The sequence below is a fragment of the Oratosquilla oratoria genome, chromosome 24 (assembly GCF_046742065.1).
Source record: "Oratosquilla oratoria isolate Oo_2021 chromosome 24, ASM4674206v1, whole genome shotgun sequence".
Taxonomy (NCBI): Eukaryota; Metazoa; Arthropoda; class Malacostraca; order Stomatopoda; family Squillidae; genus Oratosquilla; species Oratosquilla oratoria.
Genome location: NC_134800.1, coordinates 42,373,659 through 42,397,048, shown reverse-complemented (window position 1 = coordinate 42,397,048; position 23,390 = coordinate 42,373,659). Strand labels below are relative to the sequence as shown.

Below are 23,390 nucleotides of genomic sequence, written 5' to 3'. Positions count from 1 at the left end.
GTTGTATTTTGTGGGAGAAGAGCTATGCTTGTAATGACTCACAGTTGTATCTTTCTGCATCCAGTTCTTTCTTAAAATCATGTATAGTTTTAGCACTCACTGTTTTCTCTTTCAATTTATTCCTTGTATCTATTACTCTCTGTGGAAAGCTGTTCTTTTTCAGATCTCTTCTGTAACTGTCTTTCTTAAATTTCTTCTTGTGTCCTCTTGTATTTCTTCTGTCCCATTTCAATAGGTCATCCCTATCAAGGATTTCCATCCATTTCATAATTCTGTAGATGGTTATCAAATCACCTCTTTCTCTTCTTTGTTCCAGAGTTGATAAGTTTAGTTTGTACTAGGTGTCCATAGTGATGCTGCATATTCTAATTTTGGTTTTACCAGTGTAACTAGTATTCTCTTTACCATTTCCTCATCCATGTAGTCAAAGGCCACTTTCATTGATCTTATTAAATTGTAAGTTTCTCAAACTATTTTGTTTACATGTTTATCTGGTGTCATGTCGTTTGAGATAATTACTCCTAGGTCTCTTTATGAGTTTACTTTTGTAACATCCTTTATACCCATTTTGTATTGACCTGATATTCTATTTTTGCTTTTGCCAAATTCTATTATACTACATTTCTTTGTTGAAATTCATTTCTTTCTTTATACTTCATTTTCAGACTTTGTCCAGGTCTTCTTGAAAAGATTTGCAATCTTCTTCTGTACTTACTCTCTTCAATATTTTTGCATCATCTGCAAAGAAGTTTATATAACATTTGATGCCTTCATCCATGTTGTTTATATAAACAGCAAACATTATTGGAGCCAATACGGAGCCTTGGGGGACTCCATTTGTCATATTTACCCAATTTGAGTTCTTTTCTCTAATTACCACTCATTTTTCTTCTGTTCAAGAAGTCTTTCATCCATTCCAATAATTTTCTTGTATTCCACCTATTGTTTTAATGTTTCTTTGTAGCTTTTTGTGTGGTACTTTGTCAAAAGCCTTTTGTAAGTCCAAGAAGGCACAGTCTGCCCAACCATCTCTTTCATGTATTATTTCTATTAATCTTGAGTAAAAGCATATTAAATTTGTAGTACATGATCTTCCACTTCTAAATCCAAATTGGTTGGGGTTTAGTATGTTGCTCTCTTCCAAGTATTTAGTCCATTTATTTTTTATAAATCTTTCACATATTTTTGCAGTTGTGCTTGTAAGGGATACTGGTCTATAATTTGTTGGATTTTCTTTATCTCCTCCCTTGTATATTGGTACAATATTTGCATTTTTCCAATCTTGTGGTACTTTTCCTTCTATGAGTGAGAAGTCAATTATCTTGTGTATTTTATCTGTGAGTTCATCTATACATACTTTTAATATCCCGTTCACTATTCCGCCTGGCCTGTATGACTTTCTGACATAAAGTTTATTTATTTAAACTACTACACTCACAAGTGTGGGTATAGTAGTTTCAGAGGGATTAGCTTGTTAAGTGTAGTTGGGAAGGCTTATGGGAGGATCATGACTGAAAGGATTAGGAGAGGAACAGAGGGAGTAATTGGTGAGGAACAGTGTGGATTTAGGAGAGGTAGAGTTTATGTAGATCAGATTTTTGTGGTAAGACAGATATGTGAGAAAGCTATAGGGAAAGGTAAGGATATTTTTCTGGGCTTTTATGGATCTCAAAAAGGCTTATGACAGGGTAGACAGGAAGGCACTGTGGGAGGTTTTGCAAATAGATGGGATAGGAGGAAAGCTTCTAGGAGCTGTCAGGAGTTTTTATGAGAGTAGTAGAGCATGTGTCAGAATTAGAAATGGAGAGAGTGAGTGGTTCGAGGTAAAGATGGGACTTCATCAGGGATGTGTTATGTCGCCCTGGCTGTTCAATTTATATATGGATGAGGTGGTGTGAGAGGTAAATGCAAGGGTAGTGGGTCAGGGATTGGAGATGGTTAAAGAAAATGGAGAAAAGTGGAAGGTGAATCAGTTGTTGTTTGTGGACGACACTGCGCTTGTGGCAGGAACAGAGGAAGGGTTGAGGAAGTTGGTGACAGAGTCTGGAAGAATGTGTAAAAGAAGAAAGCTGAAGATAATGTGGGCAAAAGTAAGGTGATGAGATGTACAAGGGGTGAAAGTGGCAGCAGACTGGAAGTGAGCATTAAGGGAGAGTGACTAGAGGAAGTGGATAGTTTTAGATACTTGTGTGCGAATGTGGCAGGAAAGGGTGGAGTGGAGGGGGAGGTAGAATGTAGATTGAGAGAAGCAAGTAAAGGCCCTGGTGCATTAAAAAGTTTAATGAGAAATAGACATCTGGGAATGGATGCTAAGAGGAGATTGTATGAAGGAGTGATTGTGTCAACAGCACTGTATGGAGCAGAAACATGGAACATAAGAGAGGAAGAGAGAAGAAGTTTGAATGTGAGATGAGGTGTCTGAGAAGTATGATGGGGGTTACTAGGCTAGATAGAGTGAGAAATGAGGAAGAGAGGAGGAGAACGTGGGTGGTAAGGGAGTTGGGAGATAGGGTGGATGAAAGAGTATTGGGATGGTTTGGACACATGGAAAGAATGAGTGAAGAAAGACTAGTAAAAGAGGCATGGAATGCAGATGTGGAGGGAGTGAACATGAGGGGGTGACCTAGGATGAGATGGATGGATGGCGTAAAAGGGGCTTAAGGGAAGAGGGGAATGTCTGTTGAGGAAGGACGGGAGAAGACAGAAGACGGGTGAATGGAGAATGGTTGTATATGGATGATGTTGTGATGCATGAGGTGGAATGGATGAGGGGATGGGGGGTGAGGTAGTATGTGTGAAAAAAAATTGACGCAGCTCGAAGGGATTTCTTCCCGTCCTCTCTTTTTCTGCATGAGGGGGTGCTGATTTAATGAAGCGGCCTTGCTGATGTGCTTTATCTTGCGACACTGCTTCTGACTCAGGGCAGTGGACAAGATACAGGGATGACCCGTCATCCAGGAGGTACCAAGATAAGATTGAGGGTAGAGGGTGGATGGAATGGGTGGGAATGGTTTTGTATGCCTTTGTTTTTTGGCTACCTCCCTTGTAAGGGCAAAAAAGCCTTTGGTATATGTATGTATTTCTTTCTGTGTCACCATTATTTCTTTCATTATAGGGGATCCTTCTTTGTGTGTGTATGTTTGTGTTGAGACATAGTAACAAATTGAAGTAAGTGGGTAGCAGGGAAAAGGCTCTCTCCAACATCTGTCATATAGCGCCACTGTTAAAAGCTACCCACCATTGGTTCCCCCCAGCAATATTATTTATTTGAATAAGGGATATTTGCAAAAGTGCCAAGAGAAAGATTCAGTAGTGGCTGTCCAAGTAGCACATGTAATCTACAAGACAGTTGTCCTTTGCATATATTACAACTGGAGTGCATTGTTCTCACTAAGGACTATTGTGTGTCTAAACTGTTTAACAGTAGTTTCAAAAGAAAATCCCTCTTAAGAAGTGTAAGAGTTGTGCTAATATTCAAGGATTAGCATTGTATGCTGCATTGCAGTATTAAGTGCCTTATGTTGAATTGTCATTCACTGTGTTTGCCTTTGTGTACATAATAAGAATAATAGTAGTAATGTGTTGTCCTGAGTTTCATTAACTGGAAGCCCACAGCCTACAGTGGCTGTCAACATTCCTTGAAACATTGGACTGTGTTGTTTTAGCACGGAACTGTTTCTGTGTCACCAGCTTGTATTACCGAGTTTACCTGCTTAGATTCTATTTGGCAGCAAAACGTTTATAAAACATGCAAGATATTTGAAGTTCATTTCATGTACTGTATCATTTACATATTCATAATCCAAGTTGCCCAACATAGTAAGTTAGGTGGACAGTTTGCTGTGTATTGATTTCTTTGTGGTCACCAATGAACATTCTTATGAGATCAATTGTTGACCCTTTTGGACTGGCAGATGTGGATCCTCATTCCTCATCTTATGTACCTGTTATAAAAGTCACTTCTTTGGGATGTTCATACATTCTTACTTTGGACATTTATTTTTTACTCTCCAACAAAAGGCAAAATATTAATTTTTGACAAGCCTAGTTTCTTTATTACTACTTTTTCACAATATCATTGCCCATATATTATTACTAGTTTTTTATAATATCACTGCCCATATATCACTACTTTTTCACAATATCACTGCCCATGTATTTTTTAATCATTTACAGGTTTGAGTTCCTGACTTTAGCATCTTTTGAATAGAAACATTTTTAGTCATTTAAAAAAAATAAGAATGAATGAGACTGCTAGAGACAAATAAAGGCATACACTTGGCAGTTCCATGTCCATTACCATGTATCATCCTCAAACAGTAGTTTCAATGCTCACTACATGGTTACCAAGTCTATTTCACTCTATAACCACTCTATTGGTTAACCAGTTTTTGCCTATTTCCTTCTTAACCTCTTCAATATAAGTAAAATTCTCGATTGCAGCATCGGATGCCTTATGTACAATGCATCACACTACTTGTGTTATGAAATATAAAGTCACTGCTGTATAACTTTCTCTTTCACTCTGAGTAATAATAAACATAGAAAACATGATCAAACACAGTTCACAGAATATGGGGGTAACTCAGCTACAACTACAAAATAGATAAAATCAAGATGCCGACGATGGCATCCTCGTATACCCACTTGTGCCTCATGATGCCTACATAGGTGTCATTGTATTAAAGAGGTTAAATCTAAATTTGTCCAAGTTAAATCTATTACTATGAGTCTTGCCCTGCTCTCTTGATATGATGATCTTGTCTGCATCCCCCTGGTCATGCTTGACTCATTGGAATACCTCTATTATTTCTTAACTTGTTCTATTTTTTGGTGCCTTTTTAATCAGTTGGGAGAATGTTATAGCATTGGTGCATAGTTAACATTCTGTATCCAATCATTTTATGTGAACATGCACATGAACATTGTTGCTATCAGTACACCAATACATATTCCATCTCCTCTTTTGACTTGTCTTGGAGTGTAGTAGTGTAGTAGCTACCCTGTTCTCTTTCCTCCCTCCCATCCTCCCTTCCTTGTTTATGTCCATCCTTCTCACCCTTTGTTCTAGTAATTGTCTCGGTAATCATCTTCTACCATATCCTGCAAACCATTATAGTGATGTTACTTCCATTGGTACCAAGCAAACACAGATTTGTCCTTTAAGTATAGATATACATCATATGGTAGTTTTACTTTTCTGAGTGTTATTGTGATAAAGTTTACGGCAAAATTTTGTTGTTAGGCTTTCTTTGTCAGGCAGTACTGTTCCATCAAGGTCGTTGTACACCGTAACTACTATTTGCCTACACCTTTCAGAATTGTCCTTGTTCCTAGAAAAAGTACTTTGGGTTTCTATTTTGGAGTTGTAGGGATCATCATTAACACCAAAGAAGCAAGGTGTAATTAGATACCATTAATATAGGCCTACAGAGGATATACAAACAGCTTTCACCAAGTAGGAACTACCAAAAACACTATTTCTTGCATAAGTGGTTGCTCAACAAAACTTGAAATTAAACTAGCATTGGTAGTGCATAATGGGTGAACACGGGCTAATGATAATACCCATGTTAATTGTTGCCTCAAGTTTTACAAATTGGAAACCCACAGCCTTGCATTGGTTGGTAACAGTCCTTGGGCCTTCCCAGAGATCTGTCCTGTGTTGTGTTAATATAGGACTCTTCCTATATCACTAGCCTATACTAGTAGGAGGAAATACATTGGTGTTGACAAGTTTTGAAGATGGGGGACAGGGAGGTGATTCTCCCTGATATTTTGCGGGACCACCATTTGCAAGTACTAGTCATTGGTTCCACTAAGGTTGTTTGGTGGATGTGGTTCAGTTTGAATTTACTTTCAGCTCTTGATATTTTTTGTACTTGTTTATTTATGTATATATATATTTTTTTTTGAGTGGGTGCATACATTTGACTTGGCTACCTTCCTTATAAGGGGGAAGAAGCCCTTGGTGTGTAGATAGATAGGTAGAGTACCTTTTTCATATTCTTCAACTCAGGTAATGACACAGGTTGAATAGTGGCATATCAGATGCATACCCATTACTGTACATAACTTGTTTTTATAGATAGAATACAGAGAATACTTATAAAGATGACATGTTTGTTCATGAATGTGCATTACAGTATTTATGTCTACATGAGATTAGAATTTTGTAAAGGATATGCTGTTGGAGATAATTAAAAATTGTTGGTTGTGTTAATACTTATTCTTGTTTCAAGTAGTTGGTCACTTCCCAGAACTATTGTATTGTAATTCCTCTTACTCTAAGCAGCACACCATCTGCAGATACAGATGTGATGATTGGAGCACATTTCTAAGCTGACCCAGAAAGGAGTGCCCAAATTTCCAGTTCTGCATTTTACCATTTGACATGGAAGGGTGAAGAAGATCTTTAAAGGCGAGTGATGAAGATCCGAAGGATTTTGTGTCTGACTTTGGTGCAGCATGTACATGGTACATTTTTGTGTAGTAACAAGCCTTGTCCAATTTGTTTAGACACTGAAAAGGACATTTGTTGAAGTGTTGGTCTGAAAAGAAGTGTGGGGACCTGTTGTGTGTCATTAATTTTCTGTGTGGTTTGCTTACACTGCCAGCATTCAAACTGTTTTTCCTCTTCTGTATCCTGACAACTTGTTCAGTTTTGTGTGTGTATTTAAGTATTCTCAAGTGTTTTGGTGCTCTCAATCATTTACTCTTTTTCATGATACATCTGAGTTCTTTGTTTTTAGTTGGTCTTTTAGCTCTAGTTGTTTTGAGGGAAGTCCATCAACATTGATGTAGAGTACTCTCGACATTTGTGGTGTGTGTATTTACATCGTTGTACCTGTTTGTGATGTACAGGAAAATAGCTATATTCATGGTATCCTACTTTGATTTTATCAGTCACTTAGGCTTAAATTCGTTTATGGTTTTTCGTTGGACTATTTTTCTTGGCTGTTCTGCAGTATTTTTTTCAATTTTTTTCTATGACCATTTGTTGCTTTCCCAACTCAGACCAAGATATATCTGTTGATTTGATCACCTCTTTCATTTATCAGAACATGCTACTATGTCACCTCTTTCTTTTTTCATTTAGGCAAGGAATCAAAGTTTTTTGTTTTACCTCAATCTTGTTAATTTCTTTTACATTGTGTGACCATAGCTCCGCTGTATATTCCAGTCACAGATGGATCAGGTACTATAATCTTCTTCATTATCCCCTTGTCTTTGTAGGGAAAACCAAAACCACTTTTGTGTTTATTGGCAATCTGCATGTATCACCTGCAGTCTTGCTAATATGTTTATTAGGGGACAACTCATCATGTTTGTTTATACACACACATGATAGTAAAACAAATCTATAATGAAGGAGTGGATAAACATGTACCAAAACAAAACTGGAAAAGGTGTACATTAAGTGCTGGTATAACAAAAAATGTAGTGAGGCAAAAGATAAAAGACAAAGCTTGGAAAAGATGGAAAAAAAAGAAAAATGGAAAGTGGCAAATACAGTAAAAGCTCTTTTATCCGTTATTCTCGTATCCGGCTCCTTCTTATAACCGGCATATTATTCACAAGGAAATAACAGTTTTGTATAAAAATGTAAAAATTCGAAAAAATAAAATTTTAAAATTCCCGCGCCACTCCCGCCGCCGCCAGAGGTAGCGCGCATCTTTCCCGCCATCTCCCACAAATCCCGCCGCTCCGTCAGGCCCAGTGCCCACTGTATTAAGACACCTGATGTTAAGCGTGCGACTGTGTATTAGCAACTCTCTCAACACACAAACACATACCGACAGCAAAGGAAGACAGTGATGGCTGAGTTGAAGGATATGCGTGGTAGTGCTAAGCTTAGCGTCACTGATGAAGCTCTTCAGGAGTGGATGGAGGTCGACAATGACGAAGCTATCACCCCCCACACTAACTGACGACGAAATCATTCAGGCAGTGATTGAGGAGAAGCATGGTAAGGAAACAGAGGCTGATAGTGAAGAGGAAGATGACCCAGAGCCAAGAGTAACGTGGAAGGATGCCACTAAAGGATTGGCAACATTTATCAAGTTTGCAGAGCAGTGCACCTACATGGGGACTCATGACGTGATGTCTCTTCACTGTCTTCAAAATGAATTTTTAATGCAGAGACAAACATTCTAAACAAAGAGACATACATGATTTCATAGAAATAAATATAAATAAATATGAATATACTGGTAAATAAATAAACAACAAAAGTGAAGCCATTGAATGAATTTTATTTAAGTACTCTATGAATAAAGGCAATAAATGTATTTTTTTAATATTCCTTCTCTTAACCGGGATTTCCCCTTTCCGGCATGTCTTTGGTCCCACTCGTGCCGGTTAAAAGAGCTTATACTGTATACAGTATATCAAAGTAAGAAATGAATGTAAAAATATGCAGGAAAGAAAAAAACTATGAAAAAGACATAATAGACAAATGTAGAGATCAACCAAAATTATTCTACATCAAAGGAACATAGAATATACAGATGATATAGAAATGGATGAAATTATGAACAAACATTTCAAATCTGTATTCACTTATACATGGATGGGGTGGTGCGAGAGGTGAATGCAAGGGTAGTGGGTCTGGGATTGGAGATGGTTAAAGAAAATGGAGAAAAGTGGGAGGTGAGCCAGCTGTTGTTTGCGGACGACACTGCGCTTGTGGCAGGATCGGAGGAGGGATTGAGGAAGCTGGTGGCAGAGTTTGGGAGAGTATGTGATAGAAGAAAGCTAAAGATAAATGTGGGTAAAAGTAAGGTGATGAGATGTATAAGGGGTGAAAGTGGCAGTAGACTGGAAGTGAACATTAAGGGATAGCGACTGGAGGAAGTGGATAGTTTTAGATACTTGGGTGCAAGTGTAGCAGGAAAAGGTGGAGTGAAGGTGGAGGTAGAATGTAGATTGAGAGAAGCGAGTAAATGCCTAGGTGGATTAAAGAGTGTAATGAGGAATAGACATTTAGGAATGGATGTGAAGAGGAGACTGTATGAGGGAGTGATTGTGTCAACAGCACTGTATGGGGCAGAAACGTGGAACATAAGAGAAGAAGAGAGGAGTTTGAATGTGAGATGAGGTGTCTGAGAAGTATGGTGGGGGTTACTAGGCTAGATAGAGTGAGAAATGAGGAGGTGAGGAGGAGAACAGGGGTGAAAAAGGAGCTGGGAGATAGGGTTGATGAAAGAATATTAGGATGGTTTGGACACATGGAAAGAATGAGTGAAGAAAGACTAGTAAAAGAGGTATGGAAGGCAGATGTGGAGGGAGTGAACATGAGGGGACGTCCTAGGATGAGGTGGATGGATGGGGTGAAGGGGGCTTTGGGGAAGAGGGGAATGTCTGTTGAGGAAGGAAGGGAGAGGACGGAAGACAGAGGTGAGTGGAGAATGGTTGTATATGGATGATGTTGTGATTGCATGAGGAGGAATGGGCGGGTGGATGGGGGGTGAGGTAGTATGTGTGAGCAAATTTTGACGCAGCACGAAGGGATTTCTCCCCGTCCTCTCCTAATATGCAAGGGGGGACGGAGAGGGGGAGTCGCCGATTAAATGAAGCGGCCTTGCTGTGGATGTGCTGTGTCTTGCGACACTGCTTCTGACCCAGGGCGGTGGGCAAGGTGCAGGGATGACCCGTCATCCAGGAGGTGCTCAGATGAGAGGGAGGGTGGGAGGGGTGTGGAGTGTATTTAGGGATGAAATGGGTGGGAGTGTTTTTATGCCTTTCCCTTTTTGGCTACCTCCCTTGAAAGGGGGAAAAAGCCTTGGTATATGTATGTATGTATGTATTCACAAAAGAAAACATACACAATTAGGGTGAGGGAAGGGGAGAAAGATCCCCCCAATGAGAGAAATAATTGTGACAGAAAGAAATAAGGGATCAAATAATGAACCTTGATGTCAGAAAATCACATGACACAGATAGAATCGCAAACTGGATACTAAAAAAATGTATAGATGGACTAATGTACAAAATATATAAGATAATAGATTGCTCACTCAAAGAAGGAAAGGTACCGCAAGACTGGAAAAATGACAATATCATGCCTATATATAAAGGGGGAGACAAGGAAGACCCAGCAAAATATAGACTGATCTCTCTTACAAGTACAATAGCTAAAATTTGTAAAAAAGTTATCAAAAGTAGATGGACTAAACATCTGGAGGGGAACAATACATTGGCTGCTGCGAGATTTAAGTTCCGTACTGAAAATACATATTATAGTGTTTGAATATGGTAAAAAGGATAAAAATAATTAAATAAACTACTGTACATGTTTAATAGGCTATATTCAGTATCTCTGGTGGTTAATATACAGTTAGGCTAGGTACAGTGACCACGGAACAGTGATACACAAATTGGGGATCGACTTACGATGAAATCGTCTTACGATGGCTCTATCGAAACCTAATGCCATCGTAAGTCGACGTTTACCTGTATACTAAATCTAAAACATTTCGGTTTTAGACGGGGAAGAACATGTGCCACAAATTTGATGTTTCCATTCAAGGTTAATTGATAGAATGCAAGAAAGGAACTGAGGGTAGACTGTGCTTTCCTGGACTTACAAAAGGCATTTGATAAAGTACCACACAAAAAACTATTAACCACTTCCATATGGTGATGCCTACGTAGGCGTCATGAGGAGCAAGTGGGTATGCGATGATGCCGACGTCGGCGTCTTGATTATATTTATTGTAGTCGTACCTACGTAACCTCCATTCTCTTTAAACTGGCTTCATCATATTGTCTATGGTTATCAAAATTCACGGGTGAAAGAGAACGAACGATTGAGCACTGACTTTATTTTTTATAATGCAATTATTATGATGCAACATCGCACGTCGGGCAGCTAATGCTGCCAGATGTGCGATGCACAAGAGGTACACACGGAAGGTACACACGGAAAATTATTGAAATGGAAGATTTCTTGCATGGGAGAAAAATGAGAGTGTGGAATGTTACATGAACTTCTTTGCAGACAATGGAAAACTGCTAAAGAAAGTAAGTATGGAAAAAGATTATGAATCACTACATAGAGACCTGGACAAGGTCTGGGAATGGAGTCAAAAGTGGGAAGTGAACTTTAGCATTAAGAAATGTAGTATAATGGAATTTGGAAAAAGTAAAAAAAGAATATCAGGACAATATAAAATTGTTGCTAAGGAAGTAAAGAAAGTTGGTTCTAAAAAGGAGACCTAGGAGTAATTATAACCAAAGACACCCCAGACAAGGTGATAAACAAAATAGTTGGAGAAACCTACAATTTACTAAGATCAATAAGGGTGGCTTTTAATTACTTGGATAAGTTAATGGTAAAAAAATACTAGTCACACTGATAAGACCAAGATTAGAGTATGCTGTGACACCATGGGCACCCAGTACAAAAAAGAATATAAGGAAAATAGAAAGAATCCAGAGAGCAATGACAAAGGTGGCCCCAACACTTTCAAAATTGACATACAAGCAAAGATTATCTAAATTGGAACTACCAACCCTGCAACAAAGAAGAGAAAGAGGCAATCTATTGGCCATTTACAGAATCATGAAAGGCATGGAAGTCCTTGACTTATTAAAGTGGGGTAGAAGACAAACAAGGGAACATGAAAAGAAACTCAAAAAGTATAGTTTAATAACAGGCTTGAACGAACTGAATGATTAGCTGAAGGAAAAAGGACCGGACATAATGGGAATTGTAGAGACAAAATTGAAAGGTCCACTACCACCCAACAGTGTAGAACATGGTGCATATAATTATTGGATTAGAAACAGAGAGGTAAAACAAGGGGGTGGAGTTATGTTCCTGACTAAGAAGGATATAAATGTGAGGAAATAGAGATGATTATGATGGAAATGGAGAACAGGGATGGGAAGAGCAGGAAGTTTGTAGTAAATTATGTACCTCCTAAAACAGCCTCGTGGGAAGAGAGAGAACACAAAAATATGTTAGAAGATACAAGGATAACACTAAATAAGATAATGGTAGAGAAAGACTACTTATAATGGGTGACTTTAATTGTAAAGAAATCTGCTGGGAAGAGATGACAGTGAAGGGTGGGGACGACCTACGAGGAAATGTACTACTTGATATGATTATAAAACATACAATGACACAATGGATACAAGAGAATACTAGGTATAGAAATGAAGAAGAACCAATAAGTCAAAGTGAACACATATTGGTTGAACTGGAATTAAATGAGGAAAAATACATGGAAAAAATTAAGAATATAGAAACGGAAGATTGATGTATGGAAAAACAAATTTTGACAAAATAAGAGGATTCTTTCAAAAAGCAGACTGGGAAAGGATACACAAAGAGGAAACAGTAGAAGAGAAATGGAATATTTTGAATTTTTTTTTTATAAAGGAGTGGAAAAGTATGTTTCAAGACAAAAGCAAAAAAATGATATATAAAGTGCTGGTACAACAAAAGATGTAGGGAGTTAAAAGACAAAAGGGATAAAGCTTGGATAAAATGGAAAAAAGACAAAAGACATGAAAAATGGAAAATATATACTAGTTATAGAAATGAATATGTGTGCAGAGCAAAAAAGAAAATATGAAAAAGATGTCATAGAAAAATGTAAAGATCAACCAAAGCTATTTTACAGATTTGTAAACAAACTGAAAAACAAACAAGAATTAGAGAAACTATGACAAGGAGTTGAATACACAGAGGAAATAGAAATGGCAGAAATTATGAACAAGCATTTTAAATTGGTGTTTATGAGGGAGAACATACAACCTAGAGATATTGAGTGGGAGGAGAAAGTCCCCTCTATGAAAGAGATAGAGGTAACAAGGAATGAAATAATTAATCACTTGAGTAAACTCAATGTAAAAAAATTGTATGGACCAGATGAAATGGCAAACTGGATTTTGAGAGAGTACAGAAATGAACTAACAGACAAACTACATAGTCTAATAAGCAGTTCATTGAAAGAAGGAAAAGTTCCAGAAGATTGGAAAAGAGCAAATATAGTACCAATATATAAAGGGGGAAACAAGGAAGACCCTACTAACTATAGACCGGTCTCTCTTACAAGTATGATAGCTAAAATTTGTGAAAGAATGATCAAAACTAGATGGGTAAAGCATCTGGAAAAAAGAACGTAGTAAATCCAAGGCAAGGTTGATCATGCGTCACAAACTTAATGTGTTTCTATTCAAGGTTAATAGATGTAATACAAGTAAGAGATGGATGTGCATTTCTAGACCTGAAAAAAAGCTTTTAAGGTGCCACCTAAGAAATTGCTAAAGAAATTAGAAACTGCAGGAGGAATACAGGGCAAACTGCTGAAGTGAATGGAAGACTTCTTGCATGAAAGAAAAATGAGAGTGGTGATAAGAGACAAACACTAATTGGGATGAAGTGATTAGTGGAGTTCCACAAGGAACAGTTCTGGCCCCAATAATGTTTGCTATATATATTAACAATATGGATAAAGGAATTGAAAGTTATAGGGTTGGCAGGAATGGGGGAGGTGTAGCACTTTTTGTTAAAAAATACATTGAACTGTATAATCAACAATTCGGTTAAGGAAGAGGACTGTACGAAATCTATTTGGGTAGAGATTATAGGCAAGAATAAGAAAGTTATTATTGGTGTCTTGTATAGACCTCCTAACCTCAGCATTGAGCAGACTGATCCCCTGATTCTTGAAATTCAGAGAGCGTCCCAGTAAAAAAACGTGATCATGGGAGATTTCAATTATAGAAACATTGACTGGGAAACTTTAATAGATCATGAAGTGAAGAAATTCCTAGATGTGGTGCAGGATAATTTCCTAGAACAAGTGATTACTGATCCTACGAGGGGACAAAATACCCTGGACTTAATTTTAACTAATAATGAGCACCAAATTAGCAGCGTATTAATGGGAGATAGTCTAGGCTCTAGCAATCATCAAGAAATAAGATTTAATGTTATTTGGGAAAAATTAAAAAGTACGAATAACGTCAAAGTACCAGACTTCAGGAAAGCAAACTTTGACAATATAAAAACCTATTTGAAATTGAATACGAAATGTCATGCTGACGTTTTGAACATTGTCGGGTCTCGGTGCGTGACTGGAGCTCAGGTCAGGACTAGGGGTCAGGTCACGGAGGGTAATATGCATACCTTGGGTCAGGTCATTTGGGGGCGAGGGCTCAACAGTCAGGTCAGCGATTTGGATGAAATATATAGCAATCTAACTGATCTAATTATTAATGCATAAAACACATTTATCCCCCTAATGTCAATACGGAAAAATAGTAATACTCCCAAATGGATGACGAACAGATTAAAACATGAGATCGGAAAGAAAAGAGGACTTTACGTAAAAATAAAAAATGGTGTATCACACCTTAGATCAAGATATAACGAAATGGCAAAGCTGGTTAAAAGGAATACACATACAGCGAAACATAATTATGAAATCAAGGTTGCCAGTCAAGCAAAATCCAACCCAAAGGGTTTCTTTCATCTTTATAGAACATAAAATAAAGAATAGGACCAGTTAAAAACAATGAAAATGTCATGATAGAATCGGAGGAAAAAATGAGTGAGGAGTTTAATAATTATTTTCTATCGGTGTTTACCTATGAGAGGTTAGATAAAGTACCTGACTGCGATCCGATTTTCAGGGGGAATGAAGACAGTAGTCTATCTAATATCAGCATTAGTAAAGAAGAAGTAGGCAAGCAGATTGAAAAACTTAAAGCTACAAAATCTCTGGGTCCAGACAAAATTTTTCCAAGAATGCTTAAGGAGTGTAAATTTGATATCTGTGACCAGTTAACTGAAATATTCAATAAATCAGTAGACACTGGTTTTGTGCCAACTGCTTGGAGGCAGGCAAACGTTCCTGTTTTTAAGAAGGGAGATAGATCATCTATATGCAACTACAGGCCAATCAGTTTGACATTGGTCATAGGAAAAATGCTTGAAGCAATAATAGTAAATAGACTCAGAGAACACATCAAAGGACATAATTTAATTCGTGATTCACAGCATGGTTTCTCCAAGGGTAAGTCATGTGTGACTAATCTTCTATCCTTTTACACTGAAGTATATAAGGCGTCAGATAACAATGATAATTACGATGTTATTTACCTTGACTTTAGCAAAGCGTTCGACAAGGTGCCACACCAGAGACGACTAAATAAAATCAAAGCCCATGGCATAGGAGGAAAAGTGTAAGAATGGATTAGAGCTTGGATTAGTAACAGAAAACAGCGGGTCACCATAAATGGAATAAAATCTAGGTGGGGCAATGTTACTAGTGGGGTCCCCCAGGGCTCGGTTTTGGGTCCCTTGTTGTTCATTATGTACATAAACAACTTAGATGATGGGATAAATAGTGATGTTAGTAAGTTTGCGGACGACACTAAAATAGGATGCCTAAATAGGTCAGGAGACGACGCAGAGATTCTGCAGGATGATCTTAATAAATTGTTAACATGGTTGGTGAAATGGCAAATGAACTTCAATATCTCTAAGTGTAGCTTGTTAAACGTAGGGCTACGCAACCCCGAAAATAGATACAGCTTAGGTAACACAATTTTTAGAAAAATCTGAGTGCGAGAGGGACTTGGGAGTTCTGGTGAGTCTGGACCTTAAAACCAGGAAGCAGGGCATTAGTGCCAGAAATCAATCTAACAGAGCATTAGGTTTCATTGCTATGATGGTAACGAATAGAAGTGCAGAGATAATCATTAAACTCTATCTAGTGATAGACCCATCCTTGACTATGCGGTACAGTTTTGGTTTCCATCCTACAGAATGGACATAAATTCACTAGAATCAGTACAGAGAAAAATGACCAAAATGAAACATGGACTCAGAAATTTGCCATACGAAGAGAGGCTTAGGTACCTTAACTTACACTCTCTGGAAAGACGCAGAGTGCATGGTGATCTAATATAAGTGTTCAAGTGGATCAAAGGTTATAACAAGGGTGATGCAAACAAGGTCATCATAATAAAACAACAGGGCAGGACTCACAGTAATGGGTATAAACTGGACAAATTTAGATTTAAGAAGGAAATAGGCAAGAATTGGTTTACTAATAGGGTGGTTGATGAATAGAATAAACTTAGTAACCATGTAGTAAGCGATGAAACTATCAGTTGTTTTAAAAAACGATTAGACAACTTTATGGATAGGGATGAGTCGGATGACAGGTGGTGATGGATACGGAGCTACCTAGTGAAGGCCTTATGGTCTCTTGCAGTCTCTTTTATTCTTATGTTCTTATGAGCACTGTAGAAGATAGTCACTACAGATACTCAATAAAGTATGGGAGTGGAGCAGAAAGTGGGAGATGGAATTCAATATTAAGAAGTGTAGTATAATGGAATTTGGAAAAGGCAGAAAAAGAATAATGGGATCATATAAATTGGGAGAAGAAATGAAAAAGTAGAAAATGAGAAAGACGTGGGAGTCATTATTATGAATAATATGTGCCCTGAGAAACATATAAACAAAATTTTTGGAGAAACTTATAATTAAACAAGAACAATCAAAGTGGCATTTACATACCTGGATGAAGAAATGGTGAAGAAAATACTGGTCACTCTAATAAGACCAAGATTGGAGTATGCAGCGACGACGTGGTCACCAAGTACAAAAAAATGTATAACAAAACTTGAAAGAATACAAAGAGCAATTACGAAATTGGCACCGACACTCTCAGAACTATCATATGAGGAGAGACTAGCAAAACTTGAACTACAGACATTAGAGCAAAGAAGAGAGAGAGGAGACTTGATATCTATTTATAGAATCATGAAAGGCATAGAAACTATTGATAGAGAGGATCTAATAAAATGGGATAGTAGAGATACAAGAGGACATGGAAAGAAAATCAAGAAAGACAGTTATAGAAGGGACCTAAAAAAGAACAGCTTTTCCTACAGGGTAATAGATGTTTGGAACAAGTTAGATGAGAATATGGTGTGTGCAAAAACGATACACGAATTTAAAAATAGTTTAGATAAAACGAGATATGAAGACGGGACACCAAGAGCATAGCTCCCCTTCCCGTAAAATACAACTAGGTAAATACACGCGTCGGTCGAAATGACAGCGAAGTTTGAAACTCCAGGAAAATTTCAAGTTTCGTTGATCTCAACGAGGGAGTACCTTTGTTGTATTATTAGGGAAGGGGAAAGCTCGTGGTACAGTGGGAAGGTGAAGAAAAAGGAGAAAGAGAAAGATTACTGAGGAAAATGGATGGAAATGAGGAGGATGAATGGGCCCCGGATGTGCAGAACACACAGACGAGGGAGAACAAGGAAGCAGAGGTGTCAAAAGCAGAAATATAGATAATAGCAGCTCAATGGAAAGAGAAGATAACTGCTTTTATGGATTTAATGAGGGAGGAGGTGACAACCTCCCCTGACTAGTAAATCTAGAAGAGAAACTAAAAAAAATGATCGAAGCATGGGAGGTTAGGTTTAACCAATTAACACTAGTTACCCAAAGGGTTGATAAACTGGAAGAACTAAAGGAGAATCAGAACCTAACTAAAGAAATAGAAGAATTAAAAAAAAGTTAAAAGAAGTAAAAGATGAGAATGAGGAATTAAAGAAGAATAATAAAGAGAATGAATTTGTGAAAGAATGATAAAAATTAGATGGATAAGGCATTTGGAAAAAAACAACGTACTAAATCCAAGGCAATTTGGATTTAGACAAGGGCAATCATGCGATCAAGGCTAATAGATGTAATACAAGAGATGGATGGGCTAATTGTGCATCTCTAGACCTGAAAAAAAGCTTTTGATAAGGTGCCACCTAAGAAATTGCTAAAGAAATTAGAAACTGCAGGAGGAATACAGGGCAAACTGCTGAAGTGGATGGAAGACTTCTTGCATGAAAGAAAAATGAGTGGTGATAAGAGACAAAAACTGTAATTGGGATGAAGTGATTAGCAGAGTTCCACAAAGAACAGTTCTGGCCCCAATAATGTTTGCTATATATATTAATGATATGGATAAAGGAATTGAAAGTTATGAGCCTCTTTGCGGACAATGCAAAATTGTTGAAAAAGTGAACACTGTAGAATATAGTGAGTCACTACAGAGTGATCTCAATAAAGTATGGGAATGGAGTAGGAAATGGGAGATGGAATTAAATATTAAGAAGTGTAATATAATGGAATTTGGAAAAACAAAAAAAGAATAGTGGGATCATATAAATTGGGAGAGGAAGAAATGAAAAAAGTAGAAAATGAGAATGACCTGGGAGTCATTATTATGAATAATATGTGCCCTGAGAAACATATAAACAAAATTTTTGGAGAAACTTATAATTTAATAAGAAGAATCAAAGTGGCATTTACATACCTGGAAGAAGAGATGGTGAAGAAAATACTGGTTACTTTGATGAAACCAAGATTGAAGTATACAGCGACGACATGGTCACCAATTACAAAAAAATGTACAGTATAACAAAACTTGAAAGCATAAAAAGAGCAATTACAAAATTGGCACCAACACTCTCAGAACTATCATATGAAGAGAGACTAGCAAAACTTGAACTACAGACATTAAAGCAAAGAAGAGAGAGGAGACTTGATAACTATAGAATCATGAAAGGCATAGAAACTATTGATAGAGAGGATCTAATAAAATGGGATAGTAGAGATACAAGAGGACACGGAAAGAAAATCAAGAAAGACAGTTATAGAAGAGACCTAAAAAAGAACAGCTTTCCCCACAGGGTAATAGACATTTGGAAAGGTGAGAATGTGGTGTGTGCAAAAATGATACACAAATTTAAAAACAGTCTAGATAAAACAAGATATGAAGACGGGACACCAAGAGCATAGCTCCCCTTCCCGTAAAATGCAACTAGGTAAATACACATACCCAGTATATATATATATATATATATATATATATATATATATATATATATATATATATATATATATATATATATATAGTGTATGTGTGTGTGCATGTTTTTTGCTCTAAGAACAAGTTATATGTGGGTCACATGTTAGGTCAGCATGTTCCTGCATGCATTTCCAGTACAAATATTATTGTATACACTGTACCAGTGGAGTGGTTTCTATGCCTTTTTCTTTTTGGCTATCCCCTGTGTAGGGGGAAAAAGCCTTTGGTATATGTATGTATGTATGTACACTGTACCATTAGATTTTTAGTGCACTATTTCTTGTTATTTGTTTTCAGCAACATGATTTAGGTTAGTAAAATCATTATGAAATTATAGACAAAGGCATCTTCAGTCACAGTGACACTAATGTAAAAAAATCACTCAGTGTACTATGTAGAGAATTGTGTTAAAGATTTAATGAACATCTATAGTTGGCATTGGGGAAACTTGTAACTTTTGTTTTTTGTTCTATTTACAAATTCCCTTCATGTTTCTGAAACTATTGATATTATAGGTGCTGGGTGCATTACCTGATGAAGGGATGCCTAGGGACCTTTGGCTGCGGCAACCTCTTCAGCTATGGCCATGGTAACAGAGTTGGCATGGCAATGAACAATGATATCTACCATGAAAAGCAGGTAGGAATGGCAGTTACTGAAATTATGTTTTTCATGATACATATCTTGAAATAAAACTATGGATTTAGGTAAGGTGAGTTGTATGCAAATTAGGATTTACATTTATATGAGAAAGTGGATAAGTCTTTTTAGACATGTAGAAATAACAGAGGAATGAAGCTAAATCAAACTAGACAATCTATAAAAGAATGAGATTGAACTGAAAATAGTTATCTATTTTGTTTGGCTTCAGATTATGATGCCCATTCATAATCATTCTGTCTACCAGAAAATTGACTGAATTAGAACCAGAATTTCTATTATGTTGTGTAGATAGTAAAGCATAGCAAATGGAAAAATTCATACAGTGAACACTCACTGTGGCAGCTAATTACCTTAATAATAATTAATAGCAGTGCCCAGCTTAAAATTAATGTATGTGTTATGTGAATCTTTTTTCCTCAATTTAATATTTATGTGAGTATTAAGGGAGAAAGTGGAGGAAATGGATAGCTTTAGATACTTGGGGGTGAATGTGGTGGGAAAGGGAGGAGTGGAGGTGGAGGTAGATTGAGAGAACCAAGTAAATACTTTGGGGGATTCAAAAATGTAATGAGAAATATATATTTGGGAATGGATGCTAAGAGGAGATTGTATGAAGGGGTCATTGTGCTGACAGCACTGTATGGGGCAGAAACATGGAACATAAGAGAGGAAGAGTTTAAATGTGTTTAAGATGAAATGCTTGAAAAGTATGGTGGGGGTTACTAGGCTTGATGAGGTGAGAATTGAGGAGAGCGGGGGTGAAAAGGGAGTAGGGAGATACGATTGATGAAAGAGTATTGGGATGGTTTGGACACATGGAAAGAACGAGTGAAAAAAGATTAGTAAAAGAAGTGTGGAAGACAGAGGTGGAGGGAGGGAACATGAGGGGGCAACCAAGGATGAGATGTTTCTTACCAGAGAGGCCTGTTGGGAGGAATAAGAACCATTGGTAACCACTGAAGAGTTGCAGGTGTTCAGTTAGTGAAACTGGAAGGAACCATTATTATTAATGAGTGGCTCACCTTGGAGTCTGATTTTTATTTATTCATCAATTTTCTTGGATGCTCACTAGCTGAGCAGGTTAGGGCGTCACTACTTATGATGGAGGTTGAGGGTTGAGGTGACTGCAGTTCGAACCCTGCCCAGGGCAAGTTGGACCAAGTGCATGGTTCATTAAATTCCACACTATAAAGTCCTCTGTAGCACCATCCTAGCCACCTGATTGGGGGGGGGGGGCAGTTGCAGCATTGAACCAAATTGATTGATTGATTTATTTATTTATTTTTCCTGCAGGTCAAGGAGTTGTGTGCTTTGCACTCCCTCAATAATCTGTTCCAAGATGGAAGGGCATTCACCAAGTCTGAGCTTGACACCATATGTTACTCCTTGTCACCTGATAACTGGTTTAATCCTCACAAGTCCGTATTTGGGACTGGTAATTATGACATTAATGTCATTATGGCAGCCTTGGCATCAAAATCATGTGGAATTGTGTGGTTTGATAAGAGGAAGTAAGTTATCATTGTTGATATGAACTTCAATTTTAAGAGAATTATTTTTTATTACAAATGTGAGAAAAAAAATTGTTGACTATTTGAGATAAATGTGTTTTTCATTGCTTGAATTGATGCTGAAGACTTTTTCCAGGGACCCTGAAGTCATTGTCTTGGAAAAAACTGTTGGCTTTATCTTGAATGTACCATCGGAATACCGTCTAGGACCCTTGCAGTTACCTCTCCGAAGGAAGCACTGGATAGCCATACGCAACATTCGAGGTGTTTATTACAACCTTGATTCAAAACTGGAGGCTCCTGAGATTATAGGAAGAGTACGTGATTAATCTTTTTGTGTGCAGTAGAATGAATGCAGTACTACAGTAGCGAGCATAAGTTAAGGGACAGTAAAACACTTTCTGAATAAATCTTTCTTGTAACTTAAGTATTTAATCAAGAGACTTGTAAACTGACACAGATTTACCTACACTTCTAGTATGAATTCTGATGAAGTTTCAAAGCAATAGATAGACCGGTTAGTAAATAAGTAGAAGAATAGTATAACAGTTACATTTCCATGTAGTGCAAAAGTTAAGGGACACCATAAAAAAATATCAAGAGTATCAATAATTGGTGAACATACCCTTGTTCTGAATAACCTCATTGCATCGTTTACCACAGGAACCTATTAATATTCTACAAAACTCCGGAGTCAACTTTTTCCACTCTTCTTCCAAATATTCCCATAGTTTGTCCTGTTTTTCTGGATTTTTGGCTTGCGCACGTTCTCCAATGATCTTCCATACATTTTCTATTGGATTAAGATCAGGGCTTTGGGCTGGCCAATTCATAACTGATATCCCCTCGTCCCTCAAGAATGTGGTAACGGACTTGGCTTTGTGGCAAGGAGCATTATCTTGCATGAAAATGGGTGGTTGTGCAGCTGCAGCTTGTAAACTTGGTAGCGCATGCTGTCGAAGTAGCTCCTTGTATACAGCTGCATTTACTGTACCATGCAGGCGAACAAGCGGTCCAGGCCCGGCAGCAGAAATGGCTCCCCACACCGTCACACTACCTCCTCCAAATTTCACTGTCTTTTTGACGCACTTTGGAGACAACCTTTCACCGAATTTGCGTCTGAAATACTTTTTTCCATCAGACCCGATCACATTAAATTTGGATTCATCACTGAAATGATCTGTAGCCCACTGTGCGTCCGACCATACAACATGTTCTTGGGCAAACTGAAGACGTAGTTTTTTATTTTTCTTTGAGATCAAAGGCTTCTCAGCAGGGACACATGCCAACAAACCAGCTTGCTTCAGTCGACGTGAAACTGTAAATCGAGACACTGTGCCACTGGAAGTTTCACCCATCTCGCGAGAAATTTCAGCTGTAGTCTTAAAACGGTCCTGCATGTTCTGTCTCACCATCATTCTGTCCTCTCTCGCATTGGTTTTTCGAGGTCTGCCGGTCTTTGGCAAAGTTTTAACGTTTCCTGACTGTTTGAATCTAGCTACAATGCGTTGCACGATACTGCGAGATCTCCCTAATGCATGTGAAATCTCTGATAGTGATAATTCGTCTTTGTGTAAAGACGTAATGCGGTTTCTCTGCTTCAGACACTTGTTGACGTTTTGCAGGCGCCATGATGGATTTTAAGGCGTTCCAATAATGTACAAGCTTAAGCTATAATTGGCTTGATGCAGAAAGTCTTATAAATGCTTACAAATAATAGCTAAATTGACATCAACAAGGTTTTTGGTTGCATTTTTTGATGTGTCCCTTAACTCTTGCACTACATGGAAATGTAACTGTTGTACTATCCTTCTGCTTATTTACTAACCGGTCTATCTATTGCTTTAAAACTTCATCAGAATTCATACTAGAAGTGTATGTAAATCTGTGTCAGTTTACAGGTTTCTTGATTAAATACTTAAGTTACAATAAAGATTTATTCAGAAAGTGTTTTACTGTCCCTTAACTTATGCTCGCTACTACTAATTCTGTAAATTGAGTGTGATAGAAATAATTTATCAGTACTTTTGTGCCAGTTCTGAGATGGTATGTTTGTATCATTTCATCTGGCAAGGAGATGTAGGGTATCTTGAACTACCTTTAGGGGTTTGTCCTGAATAGGGTGTTGACTGCATAAAATTTGTATGTAGTGTGTGTTGTTTACCCTCCCTTCTTGCAGTAATGGTAGGACTCGCAGTAATGGTTATAAACTGGACAAATTTAGATTTAAAAAGGAAATAGGCAAGAATTGGTTTACCAATAGGGTGGTCGACGAATGGAATAAACTTAGTAACCATGTAGTAAG

At 37.6% G+C, this 23,390-nt stretch overlaps 1 protein-coding gene across 6 annotated transcripts in view; it reads left to right on the top strand.

The window, feature by feature from the left end:
• Nucleotides 1-23,390, top strand: part of LOC143038577 (josephin-1-like) — a 43,076-nt gene that overhangs the window by 5,615 nt on the left and 14,071 nt on the right. For 2 of the 6 annotated variants that reach the window (XM_076207959.1, XM_076207961.1), the window contains exons 2-5: nt 6,296-6,421; nt 19,427-19,550; nt 20,868-21,085; nt 21,222-21,402. In XM_076207959.1, the coding sequence (XP_076064074.1) occupies nt 19,446-19,550; nt 20,868-21,085; nt 21,222-21,402 (504 nt within the window). In that variant the 5' untranslated portion in view covers nt 6,296-6,421; nt 19,427-19,445. The remainder of the gene's footprint in view (nt 1-6,295; nt 6,422-19,426; nt 19,551-20,867; nt 21,086-21,221; nt 21,403-23,390) is intronic. The other 4 variants (XM_076207962.1, XM_076207963.1, XM_076207965.1 and 1 more) reach the window with 2 other exon arrangements.